At 42.4% G+C, this 19,783-nt stretch overlaps 2 protein-coding genes across 3 annotated transcripts; both read right to left on the bottom strand.

The window, feature by feature from the left end:
- Positions 1 to 3,613: 3,613 nt before the first annotated feature.
- Positions 3,614 to 6,520, bottom strand: LOC123726842 (ras-related protein Rab-25-like). The gene is made up of 4 exons (XM_045694904.1): positions 6,295 to 6,520; positions 5,873 to 5,953; positions 5,544 to 5,695; positions 3,614 to 3,687 (listed from the first exon to the last, which is right to left on the bottom strand). Exons 1-3 carry the CDS (start codon positions 6,374 to 6,376, stop codon positions 5,568 to 5,570), a joined length of 291 nt encoding a protein of 96 aa, XP_045550860.1. The 5' UTR covers positions 6,377 to 6,520; the 3' UTR covers positions 3,614 to 3,687; positions 5,544 to 5,567.
- Positions 6,521 to 10,613: 4,093 nt separating this feature from the next.
- LOC106570501 (ras-related protein Rab-25-like) lies at positions 10,614 to 16,986 on the bottom strand. 2 transcript variants are annotated; one of them, XM_045694902.1, is made up of 6 exons: positions 16,636 to 16,986; positions 15,492 to 15,687; positions 13,280 to 13,473; positions 12,858 to 12,938; positions 12,529 to 12,680; positions 10,614 to 10,672 (listed from the first exon to the last, which is right to left on the bottom strand). In XM_045694902.1, the coding sequence occupies exons 1-5, from the start codon at positions 16,667 to 16,669 to the stop codon at positions 12,553 to 12,555; spliced, it is 633 nt and encodes a 210-aa protein (XP_045550858.1). In that variant the 5' UTR covers positions 16,670 to 16,986; the 3' UTR covers positions 10,614 to 10,672; positions 12,529 to 12,552. The 2 variants fall into 2 exon arrangements, with proteins under 2 accessions (XP_045550858.1, XP_013998382.1); XM_014142907.2 differs by lacking the exon at positions 10,614 to 10,672 and having other exon boundaries at positions 11,024 to 12,680; positions 16,636 to 16,984.
- Positions 16,987 to 19,783: the final 2,797 nt, after the last annotated feature.

Here is a 19,783-nt window from a genome sequence, read left to right as displayed (position 1 = left end):
TACAGCCTCAAGTCTTCTTGGGTATGACGCTAAAAGCTTGGCACATCTGTATTTAGGGAGTTTCTCCCATTTTTCTCTGCAGATCCTCTCAAGCTCTGTCAGGTTGGATGGGGAGCGTCGCTGCACAGCTATTTTCAGGTCTCTCCAGCGATGTTAGATCAGGGTCAAGTCTGGGCTCCGGCTGGGTCACTCAAGGACATTCAGAGACTTGTCCTGAAGCCACTCCTGCGTTGTCTTGGCTGTGTGTTTAGCGTCATTGTCCTGTTGGAAGGTGAAACTTCACCCCAGTCTGAGGTCTTGAGCACTCTGGAGCAGGTTTTCATCAAGGATCTCTCTGTACTTTGCTCTGTTCATCTTTCATCGATCCTGACTTGTCTCCCATTCCCTGCCATCGAAAAGCATCCCTACAGCATGATGCTGCCACCACCATGCTTCACTGTAGGGATGGTGCCAGGTTTCCTCCAGACGTGACGCTTGGCATTCAGGCCAAAGAGTTCAATCTTGGTTTCATCAGACCAGATAATCTTCTTTCACATGGTCTGAGAGTCCTTTAGTTGCCTTTTAGCAAACGCCAAGCGGGCTGTTATGTGCCTTTTACTGAGTGGCTTTCGTCTGGCCACTCTACCATATAGGTCTGATTGGTGGAGTGTTGCAGTGATGGTTGTCCTTCTGGAAGGTTCTCCCATCTCCACAGAGGAACTCTGGAGCTCTGTCAGAGTAACCATCGGGTTCTTGGCCACCTCCCTTTCCAAGACCCTTCTCCCCTAATTGCTCAGTTTGTCAAACATGGAGGTGGAAACATTATGCTTTGGGGGTGTTTTTCTGCTAAGGTGACAGGACAACTTCACCACATCATTTGACGGGGCCATGTACTGTCATTACTTGGTTGAGAATCTCCTTCCCTCAGCCAGGGCATTGAAAATGGGTTGTGGATGGGTATTCCAGCATGACAATGACCCAAAACACACGGCCAAGGCAACAAAGGAGTAGCTCAAGAAGAAGCAGATTAAGGTCCTGGAGTGGCCTAGCCAGTCTCCAGACCTTAATCCCATAGAGAATCTGTGGAGGGAGCTGAAGGTTCGAGTTGCCAAACGTCAGCCTCGAAACCTAAATGACTTGGAGAAGATCTGCAAAGAGGAGTGGGACAAAATCCCTCCTGAGATGTGTGCAAACCTGGTGGCCAACTACAAGAAACATCTGACCTCTGTGATTGCCAACAAGGGTTTTGCCACCAAGTACTAAGTCATGTTTTGCAGAGGGGTCAAATACTTATTTCCCTCATTAAAATGGAAATAATTGTATAACATTTTTCACATGCGTTTTTCTGGATTTTGTTGTTGTTATTCTGTCTCTCACTGTTCATATAAACCTACCATTAAAATTATAGACTGATCATTTCTTTGTAAGTGGGCAAACGTATAAAATCAGCAGGGGATCAAATACTTTTTCCCCCCACTAACACTATATATGTGCTTTCAGTTCGTCCCATTCATTTTCCAGTGATTAGCAGGTTGGAAGGCAAGGGCAGATTAGCCACTCGTCGTCTGATCCTTGCAAGGCACCCTGATACTTTTCCACTAAATATCTGTTTCCTTCTCCAGCGAATCACGGGGATCTGGGCCTGGTCGGGTGTCTGTGGTAGTATATCCCTCCCGTCCCACTCATTGAAGAAAAACTCTTTATCCAGTTTGAGTTGAGCAACTGCAGTTCAGATGTCCAGAAGCTCTTTTCGGTCATAAGAGATGGTAGCAGCAACATTATGTACAAAACAAGTTACGAACAACACGAAAAAACAAACAAAATAGCATGGTTGGTTAAGAGCCGATAAGACGGCAGCCCTCCCCTCTGGTGCCATCGTACAGGAAGGCCAGTCAATCCGGAAAATGTCAAGAACTTTTCTTCAAATGCAGTCACAAAAACCATCAAGCGCTATGATGAAACTGGCTATCATGAGGACCGCCACAGGAAAGGAAGACCCAGAGTTACCTCTGCTGCAGAGGACAAGTTCATTAGAGATAACTGCAAAACAGATTTCAGCACAAATAAATGCTTCACAGAGTTTAAGTAACAGACACATCTCAAAATCAATTGTTCAGAGGAGACTGTGAATCAGGCCTTCATGGTCAAATTGCTGCAAAGAAAGCACTACTAAAGGACACCAATAATAAGAAGAGACTTGCTTGGGCCAAGAAACACAAGCAGTGGACATTAGACTAGTGGAAATCTGTCCTTTGTTCTGGTGAGTCCAAATGTGAGATTTTTAGTTCCAACCGCTGTGTCTTTGTGAGTCGCAGAGTAGGTGAACTTATGATCTCCACGTGTGGTTCCCACTGTGAAGTTTGAAGGAGGGGTGTGATGTGTGGGGGTGCTTTGCTGATGACACTGTCAGTGATTTATTTAGAATTCAAGGCACACATAACCAGCATGGCTACCACAGCATTATGCAGCGATACACCATCCCATCTGGTTTGCGCTTAGTTGGACTATCATTTGTTTTTCAACAGGACAATGACCATACACACCTCCAGGCTGTGTAAGGGCTATTTGACCAAGAAGGAGAATGATGCAGTGCTGCATCAGATGACCTGGCCTCCACAATCACCCGATGGTTTGTGTTGGATTGGACTGCAAAGTGAAGGAAAAGCAGCCAACAAATGCTCAGCATATGTGAGAACTCCTTCAAGACTGTTGGAATAGCATTCCAGGTGAAGCTGGTTGAGAGAATGCCATGCGTGTGCAAAGCTGTCATGAAGGCAAAGGCTGGCTACTTTGAAGAATCTAAAATATAAACTATATTTTGATTTGTTTAACAATTTTGTGGTTACTACATGATTCCATATTTGTTATTTCATAGCTTTTATGTCTTCACTATTATTCTACAATGTAGAAAATAGTAAAATAAAGAAAAAACCTTGAATGAGTAGGTGTGTCCAAACTTTTGACTGGTACTGTTTGTGAGAATGAATCGCTCCCTCCATTGACACTGCTGTCCTCTCTAACCAGGTACCATTGCACAGGTGTGTTTGACAGAGAACAACACAGTATGTTGGTGTTATGAGAGTATGACATGGGCCTTGACCAACACAAACACTTACCTGGACACCACGCTCAGACTGACTCAATCGAAATGTAGATGATGCCATTCATTTAGGTCAAAGTCCCATAATAAGACCGCTCAAACATTTATCTGTGTTTATGATATTTATTTATTCATAAAATACTGAAGGAAATATGTGTGATGAGGAATTACAAATCAAATGTAGACCTATGGAGACACCACTTTGTTGAGTCCTCGCACCACCGTAGATGGATTTTAAACAGCACTGCCCTCTGGAGGATAATAGTGAGAGTGAATGACAGAGTACTCAGCAATCTCTAACATGCAGACCACACAGCCTGCGTCGCAAATAAATGTACACATACATGTTATTCAATCATTGCACACACACTGCTCGCTCGCGTCAACGAGTGTCTGCGTAGCCAGGCGCTAAAATAGAACTTGGTTCTATTTGTGACACTCGACGCGCTGCAAGTCCTGCCTCTTCCATCTCCTCATTGGTTTTGAGGAGCATATACCCACGTGGGTGATTGAAAGATGAACTGAGGTCCACACTCCAGTCCAGTCGGTTTATGGTAAGGCACCTTAAAGTTGGTTGCCAAGCGCCATATAAAATCAGAAGAAGAAGCCTGAAGGAGGAGAGATTACTAGAAACAAACTCGGTTTACCCTTTTATCTGTGGATTCATTGTCAGTAGTGGACCTTGTGCATTTCAGGTAAAATAACAACCCAATGTTTATATCCCAGGACAAATTAGCCTGCAACAGTAAGCTAGCTGGCTAAATTTCCATAAATGTTTAATACTTTTTGACCTGTCCCCCAAATGAATATAGTTGGTTCAGAGTTCGTTTTGATATTTCAACCTGCATGTCCTGATCGGGTTTGGTGTGGGTGGACAAAATCCACACGTGTGAGGACGCAGGCGGCACCTGGTCTAGTTAGCATGTAAGAAATCTTCAATTAAAAAGAGTCATGACAAGTTGGTTGTAAAATACATGTCTATTACAAAATGTTACATACAGTGCATAGTTACTGCAATATCAAACTTCAATATTTCAAATTCATGAATCTTTCTACTTGGTCTTCACCAAGTCTCCGAGCCAAACATACTCGTCATTAACTTAACCTTTACAAGTGTTCCCATTTTGTCAACGCAAAACCTCATACCGATTTTTCATCTTGGTGACAAACCACACATTCGCATGATTGTTGACCACATGTCCCGGATTGTGCGGAACAGTCCCACATTTTGGCCTTTTGTCCCACTTCCCGCAAACAATCATGTCCCGCATTTTATCAACAAATTAAAACCCCACTAATTTACTAAAAGTAGATTTGTCCCGTATTTCACTCAGACGTCCTATTCATTTGATGCGAATTGATTCCAACCTCTCTTTTGCAGTCACGTTGCGTTTATGACTGTGTGTATATATATATATATATATATATATACACAATATATATATCATAAGTATATGGTAGCCTAAGCCTACTGGTGATGTTAAACACTTCTCCAATCGTTGTTGAGATCTGATATTCTGCGCAGCGCAAAACGAGATTTAGGCCAATGTCATATCGTCAACCAATCACATTTGTCAAATATTTTCAGGCTAAATTCTAGTTAATTTGGAGAGGACAGTTACTACTTACAATACGTGTGCTTCTAACGAAGAGCTACAAAACTAAGTAAAAAGATGTATTAGACTGAAAGATATAGGCTGAGCTAATTTCTTCAAATTTGTGATGCTCATTAGTTGCTCATTCAAGATATTTTCTGCTACTTCACTCAATCCCGTTTTAAGTCTCCCATCCTAACTGTTTTACATTCCCTGAGACCAACAAGAAACATTTTCTTGGCCAAATATTTGAAGATTTTCATAAAATAGCCACACAAGTGGTCTCTCATTTCAGCATCACCAAATTTTGCACGAGGCAAAAGACTATGCTACGTGCTATTCAATTAGCTCTGTTGGTGCAGCGGGAGAGGGATTTGTGTATGTGTGTGTGTAGGCTACATTGTCACTCGAATATCGCGCAAATCATACCGCTGTCCCGCATTTGCGATTTTTTTTTATGTGGTCAACCTAACATGATGTATATACCAAAATAATGTAGTTCCTCCTTTTGAATATATACCAAATCAAGATTTATTTGCTGTATAATAACTGCTAAAGTTTAAAAACGAGCATACAGAAGAATAAAAAATCCACCTAAATATGTTATGGTCAGCAACATTTAGCCAAGCAGGGAGAATGACGGTAGCACCAATAGTGTCAATATTGATCAACTGTACATAAATGTGCTATGTCTCTTAAATCTGTCTTGTTGAGAATTGTGAAATGCACTGTAAATTAAATGTGACTTGATTTGACTTGCCTGGTCTTTGGTTTGGACAGTCCTATACACTATTCCCTTTAACCTGAATGAGGGCAGAGTAGGAAGATTATGTGTAGAACTGAAGATAATCAGTTAGAACAGGTCAAACCTGGTCAGAACCTGTCAGAACTGGTCAGAGGTTCTTGCAGCAGGTACTGTGTTTCTCCTGGGCGTCGCTAGCTGGTCCAATAGTACTGGACAGGGTCACGGCAGTGATGGACACGCGGGGCACCTCTCGACCGGCCACCTTCTTGTGGATCGCTGGGGGTAACAGATATCATCACGTCAAAAAGTGATGCTGGTCTTACACACACACGTCACAGAAAAGGTGCATGGCAGAAAAGTGCACAAAGTACAATAGTAGAGATCCACATGACATGGTGTTGTCTAACGTTTTCTAGATAAAGGTATGAAGCACAAGAGCAACATAATAAGAACCTGTGAGAACTTCCTGGAAAGCAGCTTCAACGTTGGTAGAATCCAGAGCTGACGTCTCCATAAACAAGAGGCCATTCTTTTCTGCATGAGAAGGAATACCTTGTTGACTTTATTCTTACGTACATCATACTCAATCATGCTAAGAACCAACCCTAGAATTCCTTTTCATTGATGCAAAGTTGGTCATTTCTTTTACATTACCATCAGACATTGATATGCTATTCTATGGAAAAGCAATATGAAACATTTAGCAATATTCTTCCACCTTCTATCATTGACCTCATATTGCACACTTGTGTAACTAAGTTACAGGTAACTGGTAAGTAACTGGTACATAACTAGTAACTAACTAGTAACTCATAACTGGTAAATAACTAGTAAGTAACTAGTAACTTTTAACTAACTGGTAAGTAAATTATCACCTGTGAAGTCCTTGGCCTCCTCGGTGGGCACGGTCCTCAGGGTACCTAGATCACTCTTGTTGCCCACCAGCATGACCACCATGTGGGGGTCGGCGTGGTCGTACAGCTCCTTCAGCCAACGCTCCACACTCTCATAGGTTAGGTGCTTGGTGATGTCATACACCAGCAGAGCCCCCACCGCCCCTCTGTAGTACCTGGAGAGAGGAAGAGAGAGAAACAGAGAGAGAGAGCAAGAAAGAGAAACAGAAAGAGAGAGCAAGAGAGAGAAACAGAGTGAGAGAGAGAAATCGAGAGAAAGAGAAACAGAGAGAGAGATCGACAGAGAGAAACAGAAAGAGAGACCAAGAAAGAGAGAGAGAGAAAGAGAGAGATCGACAGAGGGAGAACCAGAGAGAGAGAGAAGCAGAGAGAGAGAGACATCTAAAGTGAAGTCAGATGTTCACTTGGTGGGGGGGTTGTGTTTGCATAAACAGTGCATTCGCAAAGTATTCAGACTCTAGTTTTTTCACATTTTGTTACATTACAGCCTTATTCTAAAATGTATTAAATAGTTTTTTTCCCCTCATCAATCTACACACAATACCCCATAATACATTTTAGCTAATTGATATAAAAAAGAGTGAAATATCACATTTACATAAGTATTCAGACCCTTTACTCAGTACTTTGTTGAAGCACCTTGGCAGCGATTACAGCCTCAAGTCTTCTTGGGTATGACGCTAAAAGCTTGGCACATCTGTATTTAGGGAGTTTCTCCCATTTTTCTCTGCAGATCCTCTCAAGCTCTGTCAGGTTGGATGGGGAGCGTCGCTGCACAGCTATTTTCAGGTCTCTCCAGCGATGTTAGATCAGGGTCAAGTCTGGGCTCCGGCTGGGTCACTCAAGGACATTCAGAGACTTGTCCTGAAGCCACTCCTGCGTTGTCTTGGCTGTGTGTTTAGCGTCATTGTCCTGTTGGAAGGTGAAACTTCACCCCAGTCTGAGGTCTTGAGCACTCTGGAGCAGGTTTTCATCAAGGATCTCTCTGTACTTTGCTCTGTTCATCTTTCATCGATCCTGACTTGTCTCCCATTCCCTGCCATCGAAAAGCATCCCTACAGCATGATGCTGCCACCACCATGCTTCACTGTAGGGATGGTGCCAGGTTTCCTCCAGACGTGACGCTTGGCATTCAGGCCAAAGAGTTCAATCTTGGTTTCATCAGACCAGATAATCTTCTTTCACATGGTCTGAGAGTCCTTTAGTTGCCTTTTAGCAAACGCCAAGCGGGCTGTTATGTGCCTTTTACTGAGTGGCTTTCGTCTGGCCACTCTACCATATAGGTCTGATTGGTGGAGTGTTGCAGTGATGGTTGTCCTTCTGGAAGGTTCTCCCATCTCCACAGAGGAACTCTGGAGCTCTGTCAGAGTAACCATCGGGTTCTTGGCCACCTCCCTTTCCAAGACCCTTCTCCCCTAATTGCTCAGTTTGTCAAACATGGAGGTGGAAACATTATGCTTTGGGGGTGTTTTTCTGCTAAGGTGACAGGACAACTTCACCACATCATTTGACGGGGCCATGTACTGTCATTACTTGGTTGAGAATCTCCTTCCCTCAGCCAGGGCATTGAAAATGGGTTGTGGATGGGTATTCCAGCATGACAATGACCCAAAACACACGGCCAAGGCAACAAAGGAGTAGCTCAAGAAGAAGCAGATTAAGGTCCTGGAGTGGCCTAGCCAGTCTCCAGACCTTAATCCCATAGAGAATCTGTGGAGGGAGCTGAAGGTTCGAGTTGCCAAACGTCAGCCTCGAAACCTAAATGACTTGGAGAAGATCTGCAAAGAGGAGTGGGACAAAATCCCTCCTGAGATGTGTGCAAACCTGGTGGCCAACTACAAGAAACATCTGACCTCTGTGATTGCCAACAAGGGTTTTGCCACCAAGTACTAAGTCATGTTTTGCAGAGGGGTCAAATACTTATTTCCCTCATTAAAATGGAAATAATTGTATAACATTTTTCACATGCGTTTTTCTGGATTTTGTTGTTGTTATTCTGTCTCTCACTGTTCATATAAACCTACCATTAAAATTATAGACTGATCATTTCTTTGTAAGTGGGCAAACGTATAAAATCAGCAGGGGATCAAATACTTTTTCCCCCCACTAACACTATATATGTGCTTTCAGTTCGTCCCATTCATTTTCCAGTGATTAGCAGGTTGGAAGGCAAGGGCAGATTAGCCACTCGTCGTCTGATCCTTGCAAGGCACCCTGATACTTTTCCACTAAATATCTGTTTCCTTCTCCAGCGAATCACGGGGATCTGGGCCTGGTCGGGTGTCTGTGGTAGTATATCCCTCCCGTCCCACTCATTGAAGAAAAACTCTTTATCCAGTTTGAGTTGAGCAACTGCAGTTCAGATGTCCAGAAGCTCTTTTCGGTCATAAGAGATGGTAGCAGCAACATTATGTACAAAACAAGTTACGAACAACACGAAAAAACAAACAAAATAGCATGGTTGGTTAAGAGCCGATAAGACGGCAGCCCTCCCCTCTGGTGCCATCGTACAGGAAGGCCAGTCAATCCGGAAAATGTCAAGAACTTTTCTTCAAATGCAGTCACAAAAACCATCAAGCGCTATGATGAAACTGGCTATCATGAGGACCGCCACAGGAAAGGAAGACCCAGAGTTACCTCTGCTGCAGAGGACAAGTTCATTAGAGATAACTGCAAAACAGATTTCAGCACAAATAAATGCTTCACAGAGTTTAAGTAACAGACACATCTCAAAATCAATTGTTCAGAGGAGACTGTGAATCAGGCCTTCATGGTCAAATTGCTGCAAAGAAAGCACTACTAAAGGACACCAATAATAAGAAGAGACTTGCTTGGGCCAAGAAACACAAGCAGTGGACATTAGACTAGTGGAAATCTGTCCTTTGTTCTGGTGAGTCCAAATGTGAGATTTTTAGTTCCAACCGCTGTGTCTTTGTGAGTCGCAGAGTAGGTGAACTTATGATCTCCACGTGTGGTTCCCACTGTGAAGTTTGAAGGAGGGGGTGTGATGTGTGGGGGTGCTTTGCTGATGACACTGTCAGTGATTTATTTAGAATTCAAGGCACACATAACCAGCATGGCTACCACAGCATTATGCAGCGATACACCATCCCATCTGGTTTGCGCTTAGTTGGACTATCATTTGTTTTTCAACAGGACAATGACCATACACACCTCCAGGCTGTGTAAGGGCTATTTGACCAAGAAGGAGAATGATGCAGTGCTGCATCAGATGACCTGGCCTCCACAATCACCCGATGGTTTGTGTTGGATTGGACTGCAAAGTGAAGGAAAAGCAGCCAACAAATGCTCAGCATATGTGAGAACTCCTTCAAGACTGTTGGAATAGCATTCCAGGTGAAGCTGGTTGAGAGAATGCCATGCGTGTGCAAAGCTGTCATGAAGGCAAAGGCTGGCTACTTTGAAGAATCTAAAATATAAACTATATTTTGATTTGTTTAACAATTTTGTGGTTACTACATGATTCCATATTTGTTATTTCATAGCTTTTATGTCTTCACTATTATTCTACAATGTAGAAAATAGTAAAATAAAGAAAAAACCTTGAATGAGTAGGTGTGTCCAAACTTTTGACTGGTACTGTTTGTGAGAATGAATCGCTCCCTCCATTGACACTGCTGTCCTCTCTAACCAGGTACCATTGCACAGGTGTGTTTGACAGAGAACAACACAGTATGTTGGTGTTATGAGAGTATGACATGGGCCTTGACCAACACAAACACTTACCTGGACACCACGCTCAGACTGACTCAATCGAAATGTAGATGATGCCATTCATTTAGGTCAAAGTCCCATAATAAGACCGCTCAAACATTTATCTGTGTTTATGATATTTATTTATTCATAAAATACTGAAGGAAATATGTGTGATGAGGAATTACAAATCAAATGTAGACCTATGGAGACACCACTTTGTTGAGTCCTCGCACCACCGTAGATGGATTTTAAACAGCACTGCCCTCTGGAGGATAATAGTGAGAGTGAATGACAGAGTACTCAGCAATCTCTAACATGCAGACCACACAGCCTGCGTCGCAAATAAATGTACACATACATGTTATTCAATCATTGCACACACACTGCTCGCTCGCGTCAACGAGTGTCTGCGTAGCCAGGCGCTAAAATAGAACTTGGTTCTATTTGTGACACTCGACGCGCTGCAAGTCCTGCCTCTTCCATCTCCTCATTGGTTTTGAGGAGCATATACCCACGTGGGTGATTGAAAGATGAACTGAGGTCCACACTCCAGTCCAGTCGGTTTATGGTAAGGCACCTTAAAGTTGGTTGCCAAGCGCCATATAAAATCAGAAGAAGAAGCCTGAAGGAGGAGAGATTACTAGAAACAAACTCGGTTTACCCTTTTATCTGTGGATTCATTGTCAGTAGTGGACCTTGTGCATTTCAGGTAAAATAACAACCCAATGTTTATATCCCAGGACAAATTAGCCTGCAACAGTAAGCTAGCTGGCTAAATTTCCATAAATGTTTAATACTTTTTGACCTGTCCCCCAAATGAATATAGTTGGTTCAGAGTTCGTTTTGATATTTCAACCTGCATGTCCTGATCGGGTTTGGTGTGGGTGGACAAAATCCACACGTGTGAGGACGCAGGCGGCACCTGGTCTAGTTAGCATGTAAGAAATCTTCAATTAAAAAGAGTCATGACAAGTTGGTTGTAAAATACATGTCTATTACAAAATGTTACATACAGTGCATAGTTACTGCAATATCAAACTTCAATATTTCAAATTCATGAATCTTTCTACTTGGTCTTCACCAAGTCTCCGAGCCAAACATACTCGTCATTAACTTAACCTTTACAAGTGTTCCCATTTTGTCAACGCAAAACCTCATACCGATTTTTCATCTTGGTGACAAACCACACATTCGCATGATTGTTGACCACATGTCCCGGATTGTGCGGAACAGTCCCACATTTTGGCCTTTTGTCCCACTTCCCGCAAACAATCATGTCCCGCATTTTATCAACAAATTAAAACCCCACTAATTTACTAAAAGTAGATTTGTCCCGTATTTCACTCAGACGTCCTATTCATTTGATGCGAATTGATTCCAACCTCTCTTTTGCAGTCACGTTGCGTTTATGACTGTGTGTATATATATATATATATATATATATACACAATATATATATCATAAGTATATGGTAGCCTAAGCCTACTGGTGATGTTAAACACTTCTCCAATCGTTGTTGAGATCTGATATTCTGCGCAGCGCAAAACGAGATTTAGGCCAATGTCATATCGTCAACCAATCACATTTGTCAAATATTTTCAGGCTAAATTCTAGTTAATTTGGAGAGGACAGTTACTACTTACAATACGTGTGCTTCTAACGAAGAGCTACAAAACTAAGTAAAAAGATGTATTAGACTGAAAGATATAGGCTGAGCTAATTTCTTCAAATTTGTGATGCTCATTAGTTGCTCATTCAAGATATTTTCTGCTACTTCACTCAATCCCGTTTTAAGTCTCCCATCCTAACTGTTTTACATTCCCTGAGACCAACAAGAAACATTTTCTTGGCCAAATATTTGAAGATTTTCATAAAATAGCCACACAAGTGGTCTCTCATTTCAGCATCACCAAATTTTGCACGAGGCAAAAGACTATGCTACGTGCTATTCAATTAGCTCTGTTGGTGCAGCGGGAGAGGGATTTGTGTATGTGTGTGTGTAGGCTACATTGTCACTCGAATATCGCGCAAATCATACCGCTGTCCCGCATTTGCGATTTTTTTTATGTGGTCAACCTAACATGATGTATATACCAAAATAATGTAGTTCCTCCTTTTGAATATATACCAAATCAAGATTTATTTGCTGTATAATAACTGCTAAAGTTTAAAAACGAGCATACAGAAGAATAAAAAAATCCACCTAAATATGTTATGGTCAGCAACATTTAGCCAAGCAGGGAGAATGACGGTAGCACCAATAGTGTCAATATTGATCAACTGTACATAAATGTGCTATGTCTCTTAAATCTGTCTTGTTGAGAATTGTGAAATGCACTGTAAATTAAATGTGACTTGATTTGACTTGCCTGGTCTTTGGTTTGGACAGTCCTATACACTATTCCCTTTAACCTGAATGAGGGCAGAGTAGGAAGATTATGTGTAGAACTGAAGATAATCAGTTAGAACAGGTCAAACCTGGTCAGAACCTGTCAGAACTGGTCAGAGGTTCTTGCAGCAGGTACTGTGTTTCTCCTGGGCGTCGCTAGCTGGTCCAATAGTACTGGACAGGGTCACGGCAGTGATGGACACGCGGGGCACCTCTCGACCGGCCACCTTCTTGTGGATCGCTGGGGGTAACAGATATCATCACGTCAAAAAGTGATGCTGGTCTTACACACACACGTCACAGAAAAGGTGCATGGCAGAAAAGTGCACAAAGTACAATAGTAGAGATCCACATGACATGGTGTTGTCTAACGTTTTCTAGATAAAGGTATGAAGCACAAGAGCAACATAATAAGAACCTGTGAGAACTTCCTGGAAAGCAGCTTCAACGTTGGTAGAATCCAGAGCTGACGTCTCCATAAACAAGAGGCCATTCTTTTCTGCATGAGAAGGAATACCTTGTTGACTTTATTCTTACGTACATCATACTCAATCATGCTAAGAACCAACCCTAGAATTCCTTTTCATTGATGCAAAGTTGGTCATTTCTTTTACATTACCATCAGACATTGATATGCTATTCTATGGAAAAGCAATATGAAACATTTAGCAATATTCTTCCACCTTCTATCATTGACCTCATATTGCACACTTGTGTAACTAAGTTACAGGTAACTGGTAAGTAACTGGTACATAACTAGTAACTAACTAGTAACTCATAACTGGTAAATAACTAGTAAGTAACTAGTAACTTTTAACTAACTGGTAAGTAAATTATCACCTGTGAAGTCCTTGGCCTCCTCGGTGGGCACGGTCCTCAGGGTACCTAGATCACTCTTGTTGCCCACCAGCATGACCACCATGTGGGGGTCGGCGTGGTCGTACAGCTCCTTCAGCCAACGCTCCACACTCTCATAGGTTAGGTGCTTGGTGATGTCATACACCAGCAGAGCCCCCACCGCCCCTCTGTAGTACCTGGAGAGAGGAAGAGAGAGAAACAGAGAGAGAGAGCAAGAAAGAGAAACAGAAAGAGAGAGCAAGAGAGAGAAACAGAGTGAGAGAGAGAAATCGAGAGAAAGAGAAACAGAGAGAGAGATCGACAGAGAGAAACAGAAAGAGAGACCAAGAAAGAGAGAGAGAGAAAGAGAGAGATCGACAGAGGGAGAACCAGAGAGAGAGAGAAGCAGAGAGAGAGAGACATCTAAAGTGAAGTCAGATGTTCACTTGGTGGGGGGGTTGTGTTTGCATAAACAGTGCATTCGCAAAGTATTCAGACTCTAGTTTTTTCACATTTTGTTACATTACAGCCTTATTCTAAAATGTATTAAATAGTTTTTTTCCCCTCATCAATCTACACACAATACCCCATAATACATTTTAGCTAATTGATATAAAAAAGAGTGAAATATCACATTTACATAAGTATTCAGACCCTTTACTCAGTACTTTGTTGAAGCACCTTGGCAGCGATTACAGCCTCAAGTCTTCTTGGGTATGACGCTAAAAGCTTGGCACATCTGTATTTAGGGAGTTTCTCCCATTTTTCTCTGCAGATCCTCTCAAGCTCTGTCAGGTTGGATGGGGAGCGTCGCTGCACAGCTATTTTCAGGTCTCTCCAGCGATGTTAGATCAGGGTCAAGTCTGGGCTCCGGCTGGGTCACTCAAGGACATTCAGAGACTTGTCCTGAAGCCACTCCTGCGTTGTCTTGGCTGTGTGTTTAGCGTCATTGTCCTGTTGGAAGGTGAAACTTCACCCCAGTCTGAGGTCTTGAGCACTCTGGAGCAGGTTTTCATCAAGGATCTCTCTGTACTTTGCTCTGTTCATCTTTCATCGATCCTGACTTGTCTCCCATTCCCTGCCATCGAAAAGCATCCCTACAGCATGATGCTGCCACCACCATGCTTCACTGTAGGGATGGTGCCAGGTTTCCTCCAGACGTGACGCTTGGCATTCAGGCCAAAGAGTTCAATCTTGGTTTCATCCGACCAGATAATCTTCTTTCACATGGTCTGAGAGTCCTTTAGTTGCCTTTTAGCAAACGCCAAGCGGGCTGTTATGTGCCTTTTACTGAGTGGCTTTCGTCTGGCCACTCTACCATATAGGTCTGATTGGTGGAGTGTTGCAGTGATGGTTGTCCTTCTGGAAGGTTCTCCCATCTCCACAGAGGAACTCTGGAGCTCTGTCAGAGTAACCATCGGGTTCTTGGCCACCTCCCTTTCCAAGACCCTTCTCCCCTAATTGCTCAGTTTGTCCGGCCAGCCAGCTCTAGGAAGAGTCTTGGTGGTTCCAAACTTCTTCCATTTAAGAATGATGGAGGCCACTGTGTTCTTGGGGACCTTCAATGCTGCAGAATTTTTTTGGTACCCTTCCCCAGATCTGTGCCTCGACATAATCATGTCTCTGAGCTCTACGGACAATTCCTTCGACCTCATGGTTTGGTTTTTGCTCTGACATGCACTGTCAACTGTGAGACCTTATATAGACTAGTGTGTTCCTTTCCAAATCATGTACAATCAATTGAATTTACCACAGGTGGACTGCAATAAACTTGTAGAAACATCTCATGGATGATCATTGGAAACAGTACGCACCTGAGCTCAATTTCGAGTCTCATAGCAAGGGGCTGAATACTTATGTAAATAAGTTATTTCTGTTTTTGTGTGTGTTTTTTTTATACATTTGCAAAAACCTAAAAACCTGTTTTCGCTTTGTCATTATGAGGTATTCTGTGTAGATTAATTAAGAAAAAAATGATTTTATAAATTCTAGAATAAGGCTGTAACATATCAAAATGTGGAAAAAGTCAAGTGATCTGAATACTTTCCGAATGCATTGTATGTGTGTGTATTTATCCACACTGAGGTGATTGGCTCTGTAGCGCTCTAATGTATGTGTTGTGTACAAGGAGTGTGTGTATGTCCGTGCATGCGTTCTGGTGTGTGCACGTATGTGTGTGTTGAGTGCACGTGTGTGTCCTGATGTGTGTACCCACGCGGATGTGTTAGCTCTGTATCTCTCCAGCCCTGCCGTGTCCCAGATTTGAGCCTTGATGGCCAAGTTATCCAGCTGAACAGTGCGGGTGCTGAACTCCACTCCGATGGTGGTGCGGCTGTCGTGGTTAAACTCATTCTTGGTGAAGCGAGACAGCAGGTTGCTTTTCCCAACACCAGACTCACCAATCAGAACCACTAGATGACAGATATCATAGAAACACTTGAGTAAATGAGGGATACAAAGTATATTGAAAGCAACTGCTGCCATACAAGTGTGGTTCCTGTGTTAATTAAGCAATTAACATCCCATCATGCTTAGGGTCATATATAAAAATGCTGGGCAGGCCATTATTTTAGCCATTATTTTGGCTACCATGGCTATGCCCCCATAGGATGACAATGCCCCCATCCACCGGGCACGAATGTTCACTTAATGGTTTAATGAGCACGAAACAATGTAAGTCATATGCCATGGCCGTCTCAGTCACCAGATCTCAACCCAAATGAACACGTATGGGAGATTCTGGAGCGCTGCCTGAGACACCGTTTTCTATCTTCATCAACAAAACACCAAATGATGGAATTTCTTGTCAGAATGGTGTCGTATCCATCCAATAGAGTTCCAGGAACTTGTAGAATCTTGTTGCTGTTTCCTTTATTTTGTCAGTTACTTATATCATTACTACGTTTCTTGGGTGCAATGTTAGATGTTTCAGGTACAACAGTACCATCTACACTGAGTTTATAAAACATTAATAACACCTGCTCATTCCATGACGTAGACTGACCAGGCGAATCCAGGTGAAAGCTATGATCCCTTATTGATGTTACTTGTTAAATCCACTTCAATCAGTGTAGATGAAGGGGGGGAGAAAGGTTAAAGAAGGATTTATAAGCATGGATTGTGTATGTGTGCCATTCAGAGGGTGAATGGGTAAGACAACATATTTAAGTGCCTTTGAACAGGGTATGGAAGTAGGTGCCAGGTGCACCAGTTTGTGTCAAGAACTGGAATGCTGCAGGGTTTTTCACACACTTCCCCGTGTGTTTCAAGAATGGTTTCAAGAATGGTCCACCACCCAAAGAACATCCCGGGGGATTTGTTTACATATAGAATCAGCTTCTTTGACAAACAAGACTCACCTTTGAAGACAAAGTTGTAGCTTTCGTCACCCATACTGTGCCGTTGTTGAGCCCTGGTGGGTTCCTCCTCCGCCCGGTATAGGGGCGCTACAGCATTAGGTCCCAGGAGAGGGAGAACTAGAGAAAAAGAGCGAGAACAGCAGAGACAAGCCTCTCTCTTGTCTCCCAAGGCGCCAACGTAGTGAGACAGTGTAACAGAGGTGAAAATGAAGGAGAAAGAGAGAGAACAGGTTAGGGCTAGGCTAACACTGACACTCCTCTTTCTTTATCTGTAGATGGGGGCAGTTTGTCTATGGACAGACAGAGAGACGATCCCTGCTACTGCCGATTCCTCCTGTGGCTCAGCTGACACATGGGAGAGGCAGAGGGGGAGGGAGGAAAGTTGATGTCAGGGCAGGTGTAACAGGTAGAACCACTAGCATGTACAGTTATCACAAGAGAATAGACTCCACCCTCCCTCCATATCTAGTCTGTCTATCTCGTCTGACAGGTGCATCTTCAGTGTATGGCAGGTGAAGCAGTGCTATGGTGAATAGGAGAAACTTGTCCTTAGACACTGATCTAAGATCATTTTTGGTTTCCTCCTCAGGTTATGATTTGTGGAGGGTAATTGGGTCCTAGATCAGCTGATCCTGAGGGCAACTCTTAACTCATGTTGTTACTACAGACATGCACGTGCACAGATAGGGCTCTGCCCCTTTGCATTTCCACTCTCTAAAGTGTCCTTTTGGGTGGTGGTATAATTTCCCCCAAAATGTATACATTTTTTGTCATTAACTGTGTTTCCATTAACTTGTCTAGTAATTTTTGTTGCTGTTGACATTTAGAAAGTTTGCATAGAAAATAGATGACATTTGCCTGCTAGGGTGCGTTTCCATTTAACTACTGTATCTTGTATTTGTATTTATTGTGGATCCCCATTAGCTACTCTTCCTGGGGTCCGGCAAAATAAAGGTAGTTATACCATTTAAAAAACATTACAATACATTCATAACAGATTTCACAACACATTAAGTGTGTGCCCTCTGGCCCCTACTCCACTAGCACATATCTACAACAGTAAACCATGTGTACGTGTGTGTATAGTGTGTATGTTATCATGTGTGTGTATGCATGTATCTGTGCTTATGTTTGTGTTGCTTCACAGTCCCCGCTGTTCCATAAGGTGTATTTTTATCAGTTAAAAAAAAATCTGATTTAACTGCTTGCATCAGTTACCTGATAAGGAATAGTCATTGCTCTATGTAGTACTATGTAGACTACTCCCATAGTCTGTTCTAGACTTGGGGACTGTGAAGAGACATCTGATGGCATGTCTTGTGGGGTATGCATGGGTGTCTGAGCTGTGTACTTGTTGTTTAAACAGACAGCTAGGTGCTTTCAACATGTCAATACCTCTAACAAATACAAGTAGTGATGAAGTCAATCTCTCCCCCACTTTGAGCCAGGAGAGATTGACATGCATATTATTAATGTTTGCTCTATGTGTACATCCAAGGGACAGCTGTGCTGTCCTGTTCTGTACAATTGGAAGTCCCTCTTTGTGGCACCTGACCACGCGACTGAACAGTAGTCCAGGTGCGACAAAACTAGAGCCTGTAGGACCTGCCTTGTTGAAGGTAGAGCAGCGCTTTATTGTGGACAGACTTGTCCCCATCTTAGCTACTGTATCAGTATGTTTTGACTATGACAGTTTACAATCCAGGGTTACTCAAAGCAATTTAGTCACCTCAATTTGCTCAATTTCCACATGATTTATTACAAGATTTAGTTTAGGTTTAGGGTTTAGTGAATGATTTGTCCCAAATACAATGCTTTTAGTTTTTGAAATATTTAGGACTAACTTATTCCTTGCCACCCATTCTGAAACTAACTGCAGCTCTTTGTTAAGTGTTGGAGTCATTTCAGTCGCTGTAGTAGCTGACGTGTATAGTGTTGAGTCATCCGCATACACAAACACACTGGCTTTACACAAAGCCAGTAGCATGTTGTTAGTAAATATTGAAAAAAGTAAGGGGCCTAGACAGCTGCCCTGGGGAATTCCTGATTCTACCTGAAGTATGTTGAAAGAAGAACACTCTTTGTGTTCTGTTAGACAGGTAACTCTTCATACACAATATAGCAGGGGTTGTAAAGCCATAACACATACGTTTTTCCAGCAGCAGACAATGATTGATAATGTCAAAAGCTGTACTGAAGTATGACAAAACAGACCCCCCCCCCCAATCTTTTCATCATAAATTTCTCTCAGCCAATCATCAGTCATTTGTGTAAGTGCTGTGCTTCATATAAGTGTGCTGAAAGTCTGTTGTGAATTTGTTTAATGTAAAATATCATTGTATCTGGTCAAACACCATTTTTTACCATAAACAGCTGGATGTAATGATGTCACACCCCAAAAAATAATGTACATTTAAGTGGTTGAAGTGTTTCTATTATACATTTAGGATTTTCTCGTTAATAAATTGGCGACAGCCTGTATGCCCTCCCACCTATCACTTTCATGTCTCAGGTAGCCCACGAAAGCCAGCATCGATAGAATGCAAGAATTGACTAATATTTAACATATTCTATTTCTACTGTGCCAAAGTATCGCCACGGTCCGTGTGGTGGTGAAACTTGCATTCCTGTAGATCTGAAATAATTGGATGATGAAACTTACCAACCAACCAGAAAGGGAAGGTGAAGCAATTCTGCCATTCTTGAAAGTCAGGACAATCCCTGTACTGCAAAGAAAAAATATTTTTATAGTTGAAAAAATGTATTTTGCAAGAGGTAGGCATTTAGAATTAATTGTGGAGTCAAGCTTTATGGTTACGCGGGTGACATCACATGACCCACGTAGGCTTACCTTCAAAATGTCAACAACCAAAAAATCTAAAAAGTCAATCATAATTTATTCGAAAAACAGTTTCCATCATCATTTGTCGTAAAAAGAAAGTTAGTTAGAAGAAAAATATACCCCTGTCGAACGGATGAAAATATTGTCGATCTTTAGAACATTTCTCCTATTGACCTTTACACATGTCACAATATTGTTTTTATCGAATAAACCTGGGTCAATGGAAACCTGCCTCATGTTGTTCGGAACCCACTGCCCGCAAGTTGTCAAGTTTGCCACTCCACACATGGTCCATTGGTTGCCAAG

The sequence above is a fragment of the Salmo salar genome, chromosome ssa14 (assembly GCF_905237065.1).
Source record: "Salmo salar chromosome ssa14, Ssal_v3.1, whole genome shotgun sequence".
NCBI classification, from domain to species: domain Eukaryota; kingdom Metazoa; phylum Chordata; class Actinopteri; order Salmoniformes; family Salmonidae; genus Salmo; species Salmo salar.
Note: the sequence above shows the minus strand (reverse complement) of the source record. Positions and strands in the feature narration are given on the sequence as shown.